General features: G+C 42.8%; 1 protein-coding gene across 1 annotated transcript; it reads right to left on the reverse strand.

Moving 5' to 3' along the window:
• Window positions 1–3,857: 3,857 nt before the first annotated feature.
• On the reverse strand, window positions 3,858–7,194 carry LOC112853048 (olfactory receptor 7G3-like). Its single transcript, XM_025916611.2, has 2 exons — window positions 7,164–7,194; window positions 3,858–4,813 (listed from the first exon to the last, which is right to left on the reverse strand). Exon 2 carries the CDS (start codon window positions 4,794–4,796, stop codon window positions 3,858–3,860), a length of 939 nt encoding a protein of 312 aa, XP_025772396.1. The 5' UTR covers window positions 4,797–4,813; window positions 7,164–7,194.
• Between the last annotated feature and the right edge of the window lie 301 nt (window positions 7,195–7,495).

Genomic DNA, 7,495 nt, shown 5'->3' on the forward strand with positions numbered 1-7,495 from the left:
TCTCAAAATAAATAAATAAACTTAAAAAAGAAAAAAAAGAAAGCCAGACACAAATGAGGACATAATGTACTCCACTGATACACAAAGTTCAAAACAGGCAAAGTAATCTGTACTGTTAGACATCAGAGGGTCATTACCCAGGGGGCAGGGAGACATTGATTGCCAGGGAAACAGAGGGCTTCCTGGATACTGGTTGAGTTCTATTTCTTGATCTGAATGGATACTGACAACATGAGTGTGACTAGTTTGTGAAAACTCATCCAGTTATACGTATATTGTGATTCACTCAATGTATATTATTGTTCACTTTATAACCTAACTCAACCTCAGTCCCTAGCCTCTGTGGTTTCTTCACATCAGAAAGTGGCAACTCTTGGGGGGCCTGGGTGGCTCAGTTGGTTAAACATCTGACTTTGGCTCAGATCATGATCTTGCGGTCTGTGAGTTTGAGCCCTGCGTTGGGCTCTGTGCTGACAGCTCAGAGCCTGAAGCCTGTTTCAGATTCTGTGTCTCCCTCTCTCTCTGACCCTCCCCCATTCATGCTCTGTATCTCTCTGTCTCAAAAATAAATAAACATCAGAAAAAAAAGTGGCAACTCTTAACAAACAATTCAAGTCAAAAAACTTTTGAGTCCTTCTTGACTCCTTTCCTTCTCTTACACCCCATACCTCAGCAAATATCAATGGTGTACTTTAAGTATATATCCAGAACCAGCCCAGTTCTCACCATCTACACTGCTATCCTTTTGGTCCACACCTCTTTCAACTCTACCAAACTGTTGTAATGTCTTCTGTCTGGTCTCCCTGCCTCTGCCCTTATCCACATTGAACCCAGCCACCAGAGCAATCCTTTCGAAGCCTAAATTGGAACATATTAGTCCTCTGCTTAAGTCTCTCTGATGGCTTCTTACTGATGTTGGGTATTTTCTATTTGCTACTCTAACCCATACTCTACCCTGGCCTGTTGCCCAGGAAGGTTGATCTATTTAGACTGCATCAAGAGATTTCTTTGCCCTCTGGCTTCCTATTGGGTTGGGCCAATGGGAAGCACTAGCAAGCTATCAGAGGAAAGAAGAGTGAGGTTTGGGTATGTATGCCCCATCTCCCCTCCTGTAGGTCACTAAGGGCTGGCTGCACACCTCTGATCTCTACTCCTGTAATGCAGCCTTCTCTTCATACACTACTCCTTTGATTTCCCTAAACCCCACCCATACCTTTGTAAATATTGCCTTCTTGAGTTCTATTCAAGTTATTCTAAATTCAGTGTGTCATCTGAATGAACAAAGGGTACCAAAATGACCTCAAGAAAGAGGCTCTCATATAGGACTCTGAGGTTGGGTTGGTTACATATTTGAGGAGCTCATTGATGACCTCTTTGTGAGGGGGAACGGGGCATGGATGACACACTGCAGAGAGTGATATCACGATTACTCAAATTATCATTCATGGCAGCATTAGATGAAGCACAGGTGCAAGTTTTGGGAAATGAAGTGGTATGGCACCCACTTCATTTGCTGTGGCAATACTCATGAAATTTGTGGAGTCTCCTGCTTTTTAAGAGATTTCCAGAGAGAGACACAGGTGAAGGGAGAAATAAAAAGCTGTAGATACACAGTGGAGACCATGCATAGAAAGTTAGATATCTTGGGGTGAAAATGGGAATTTGCTGGGTGTGTGTCTGGTCTTGTCCTAGATAAACAGTGGGGTCACCAGTAAGTCTTATCTTAGTCACAATGGGGAAAGGAGGGTGTTTGCAGTAAGTAGTTTCTGGAACTCAAAAGGGTAGGAGGTGGGGGGATTACTAGTCCTGGTTTTGTGGCAACACAGGTAAAGTTGAATATTTCATTCTCCTTTACACGTTGATGTTGGTATTTAACCACAGATATAAATGACTAGTTTATTCTAAGACATCTTACCTGTCTTCAATTATTTTTTTCTTTTTCTTTTTACTTTTTCTTTTTCTTTCTCTTTCTCTTTTTTCTTTTTCTTTCTCTTTTTCTTTTTCTTTTTCTTTTCTTTTCTTTTACTCTTTCTTTCTTTCTTTTTTTTTTTTTTTTTGAGCAGTGGATCTCAATGAAGGATTGGATGTCATAGCAGTTTGGGTTGGGTGCTACTGGCATCTAGTGGTGGAACCAAGCTAAACATCCACCAATGGGCGGGACACTCCCACAACACAGGTACATCGGGCTCCAAACCTGGTTAGTGCTCAGGCGAAGAGCAGGGGGTTGAGTACAAAAATTGCTACCTGTCTCTGCTTTGAGAACCAGGGCTTCACACGCTGGGCAACCATGTCTGAAAACCTAAACTTCTTCTGAGATGCAGAAATCAAATGGGCTCTGAGGATTTTGAAGTGCATCTTGATTTCCCCTTGGAGTTACTGATCATTATTCATTTGTTAACTTGTATTCAAAACAGCAGCTCAAACCTGTAGGATTTTTATATGGTGTTTGTCAAATTTTAGTTATAAAAATTCAGAAGAAAGGGCTTCAGATTTTAGCTGAGATCCAGAAAAGGGCAGGAAGCAAAATTTTCTGTAATAGGCCATACAGTTAATATTGTAGGCTTTGTCGGTCTAAAGAAAATCTCACCTCCCCCTGTGCATTCTCCTTTAACCTCACACAACACTCAAAACTACTTCGGATACTTCTGGCCTCTAAGTCTGTGTGTGTGTGTGTGTGTGTGTGTGTGTGTGTGTGTGTGTTTCCCCCAGACTAAATGATTCTCACATTTTCTAGCTACCAGCTTGGTGTCCTGTAATTCAAGTTAGTTCTGACACTATCTATCTGGAGTTATTGTCAGATCCCACAGGTTAAGGGTTCAGTCTCGCAAACCACCCCATCCCACTTCAGATACCAATTGCAGTCCAGATTGTCACCTATGCTTCCGGCTGACCTGCTATAAGTCAGAGGTTCCCTTAGTCCCTTCCTCTGGTTCAATGAATTTGCTAGAGCAGCTCACAGAATTCAGGAAAACAGGTTACTTATTAGATTACTGCTTTTTAACAAAGAATATTAAAGGATGGTAACGAACACCTAGATGAAGAGATACCTAGGGCAGCGTCTAGAAGTGTCCTGAACACAGGAGCTGGTGTCCTTGTGGAGTTTGGGGTGTTTCGCCCTCCTGGAACTTTTGATGTGTTCTTATTCACCAACTCAGAACCCTGTCTTTTTTTTTAAATCATGGTTTCATTACATAGGTTTGATTGCTTGAATCATTGGTCATTGGTGATTGGGTCAGCCTCCAACACCTGGAGGTTGGGGTTTGGGGCTGAAATTTCCTTCTAATCACTGCTCTGTCTTACTGGCAACCTGCCCGGAAGCTATGAAGGAGCCACTTAGCCAAGAGTCATCTCATTAGCATACCAAGGACACTCTTATCACTTAGGAGATTCCAAGGAGTTCTGTGCCAGGAACCAGAGACAAAGACCAAATATTTTTCCATAGAGACAAAAGTTAGCCTTCTATTTATACAGATATTCTCCCCCGGCACTCTCAGAGAGCACACAGAACAGAGCCCAGAAAGTACTTCTCCTTAAAAAGATTGTTCCCTCCATTGAGCTAGCTTGGTACAGAAATTTAGCTTCAAGCCTAAGATAGCATTGAGTTAATAATCAGGTATGTAATATTAATTACTCTTCTCATTTTATAGGTGAATTGAACTCAGAGTTTAGTTAATAAATGACAGGTGCTAAAACACAGGACAGTAGACCTTAATATAAAGCTATTTGACTTGACTTGAGAGCCAGGATTAACCACTTGGCTAGAATTGAATTAGGGAGGAGTCGGGATTTCTAGCACACCCAGTACTTCATTTCCTCTCACTCATTCTAGAAGTCTACACACAAGTCAGATGACAGAATCATGAAAACGAAGACATTCCAGAGATGAGTTTCCTCAAGGCTCCCTTGATGTCCCTGTTCCTCAGGCTGTAGATAAAGGGGTTCATCATGGGAGTGACTACCGTGTACATCACTGAGGCCACTGCCCTCTTCCTGGGAGAGAGAGAAGATGCAGAACTAAGGTAGACTCCAACACAAGTCCCATAGAATAAGCAAACAACAGACAGGTGAGACCCACAGGTGGAAAAAGCTTTGAACTTTCCACCAGTTGATGGGATTCTCAAGATGGAGGAGACAATTCGGGTGTAAGAGAAAATTATCCCTGAGAGAGGACCAACACCCAACAGGCTAGTCACTAAATACACCAGGACGTTATTAATAAGGGTATCAGAACAGGCAAGTTCAAGGATTTGAGCAAGCTCACAGAAGAAATGGGGGATTTTCAAGTCTGTGCAGAAGGACAGGTGCACCAGCATCAGACTGTGGAGCAGGGCATTCATAATGCTAATGAACAAGGAGAGAAGAATCAGCAGGCCACAGAGGCGAGGGTTCATGATGACCCTGTAATACAGAGGGTGGCAGATGGCCACATAGCGGTCATAAGCCATCGTAGTTAGGAGTAAATTGTCCATACGTATAAAAACCATGAAAAAGTATACTTGAATGAGACAGCCTCCATAAGTGATAGATTTGCTCTGTGTTTGGATGTTCACCAGCATTTTGGGGACTATAGTGGAGGTGAAGGAGATGTCGACAAAGGACAGGTTGGAGAGGAAGAAGTACATGGGGGTGTGGAGGTGGGAGTCAGAGCTGACGGCCAGGATAATGAGCAGGTTCCCGAGCACGCTGACCAGGTACATGGACAGGAACAGCCCAAACAGTAGGGGCTGCAGTTTTGGATCCTCCGAGAGACCCAGGAGCAGGAATTCTGACACTTCTGTCTGGTTTTCTGATTCCATGTTGTTGAGGTGCCTGCTGAGTTAGAGACAGGAGTTAGTTACGATGAAACAGACACACAGACGTCACTTGCTTGAGAGACATCTTTTATTTATGCTTTAAATTCTAGTAATATTTAAACAATTCTTCCCATCAGGTTCGTCTACGCCTTTTTTCCTTCACCAAGTAAATATTGAGTGACTTCTATGTATCATCCATTTTCCTAATGCTAACATTAAAAATGAAGGGGCGCCTGGGTGGCTCAGTCAGTTAAATGTCTGACTTCCACTCAGGTCATGATCTCATTCTCCTGAGTTCAAGCCCCAGGCTCTAGGCTGACAGCTCAGAGTCTGGACACTGCTTCAGATTCTGTCTCTGTGTCTCTCTGCCCCTCCCCAACTCACACTCTGTCTCTGTCTCTGTCTCTGTCTCTCTCTCTTTCTCTTTCTCAAATATAAATAACATTTAAAAGAATTTTTTTTTTTTTTTAAGTAAAATCTAGGATTAGATTCTGTAGTTTCTTCAAACAGTATCAGACCTGGTTAGATGACTTTATTTTCTCAGAAAATCTTAACTGTGTAGTCAACCCTATACTGCTTGACTCTGTTCATAATTGGAAATCTCAGGTAATCCTGGAAATTATAATCTGACATTCTCTATTGCCTTTGTGTGAGAAGAAACACTATTAACCCATTCCTTTAAATGTTCTATATTTTACAATCACATCAAGTCATTCTTTAAAAATTGTTTTAAGGGGCGCCTGGGTGGCGCAGTCGGTTAAGCGTCCGACTTCAGCCAGGTCACGATCTCGCGGTCCGTGAGTTCGAGCCCCGCGTCAGGCTCTGGGCTGATGGCTCAGAGCCTGGAGCCTGTTTCCAATTCTGTGTCTCCCTCTCTCTCTGCCCCTCCCCCGTTCATGCTCTGTCTCTCTCTATCCCAAAAATAAATAAACGTTGAAAAAAAAATTAAAAAAAAATTGTTTTAAGTTTATTTATTTTGAGAGAGAGAGAAAAGGGGAGGGTCAGAGACAGAGTGAGAGAGCGAGAATCCCAAGCAGGCTCCAAACTGCCAACGCAGAGCCTGACATGGGGCTTGAAGCCACAAACTGTGAGATCGTGACCTGAGCTGAAATCAAGAGTCAGATGCTTAACCAACCAAGCCACGCAGGTGCCCCAATGTCAAATCATTCTATTGGGACCTATCTTTTTCGAAGGAATTTCTTTTGCTGGACTTGTGACTTGTCATTTGTCATCAGCCTACAATGGATGAGAGACATTATAAGAAAAGGTTGAATGAGTCTTATTGTGTCTGCTTAAGAAATGTCATACCCATAGGGGAAATTCCTATCTGTTCTTTAAAACAAGAATACCTGGGGCACCTGGGTGGCTCAGTTGGTTGAGCATCCAACTTTGGCTCAGGTTATGATCTCGCAGTCCATGAGTTCGAGCCCCACGTCGGGCTCTGTGCTGACAGCTTGGAGCCTGTTTCGGATTCTGTGTCTCCCTCTCTCTCTGCCCCTCCCCCGCTCATACTCTGTCTGTCTGTCTGTCTCTCTCTCACAAATAAATAAAACATTAAAAAAATTTTTTTTAAAACAAGAATACCTAATGCTTTTTATGAACAACTGGTTATTTTCTCTCATAATCACATCCCTTCCCTTCCCTTCCCTTCCCTTCCCTTCCCTTCCCTTCCCTTTCCCTTCTGGCTTCTAGAAAGCTTAGAGCTGGGTATATGGGCCATGTCTAGAAACTCAGAGTTATTTTTATAGCATATTTTTTTTTATTTTTAAGATTTTATTTTTTAAGTAATCTCTAAACCCAGTGTGGGGCTCAAACTCACAGCCCCAAGATCAAGAGTTACATGCTCCACCAAGTGAGCCAGCCAAGTGCCCCTGTAGCATATTTCTTTTGACTAATTTTTTCTTGGTAGCCACCTTCTAGGATATGTCCAAATGGCAGTGGTTTTGTAATGATCCCCCACCTTCCAAGTACCCTTGAATGCATTTGATTTTGTGCATCTTTACAGAGCAGTCTTCCCATAGGTGCCAGCAAAGGGCCAGCACATCCTTGTGGGATACTTCAATGGCTCTCTACCCATTAAACACCCTAGTCCTCAGTGGCATTCAAGTTCCTCCATGATCTGGCCCCTGTAATAATTACATATGGAATGATGTAGTCTCAGCAATTGCCACCTCATAAAAATAACATTCCAGGGGAGCCTGGGTGACTCAGTCGGTTAAGTGTCTGACTTGATTTTGGCTCAGGTCATGATCTCACCGTTCATGGGATGGAGCCCTGCATCAGGCTCAGCACTGACAGTGTGAAGCCTGCTTGGAATTCTCTCTCCTTCTTTCTCTGCCCCTCCCCTGAATTCTTGAGTCCTCTCTATCTGAAGGAAAAAAAAAAAAAGAAGAGTGAATAATTCTAGGAGCTGGTATGCAAATACATTATTGATAAAAATGTATCATTTTCTGCTTTAATCAAAACCAAACCATCTCAGGATGTGAATTTGGAAGGATACATATTCATAATGGAAGTGGAGGGAGGGTGGAATGCATGGAGTCTTGAGAGAACAAAGGAGGTGACTGAGCATTTTTTCCTCTGCCCTCACACTGGCCTAAGTGGGGGGAGAGAACTGTTGAACCAGCCAATGCTAACATCAAGGCCACTTGACAGAATTGCAATCCACAGGATGGTTAATGGAGCAAGGGTAGGAGGACATT

This window comes from Puma concolor, chromosome A2, assembly GCF_028749965.1.
Source record: "Puma concolor isolate L17-30 chromosome A2, mPumCon1.1.hap2, whole genome shotgun sequence".
Taxonomy (NCBI): Eukaryota; Metazoa; Chordata; class Mammalia; order Carnivora; family Felidae; genus Puma; species Puma concolor.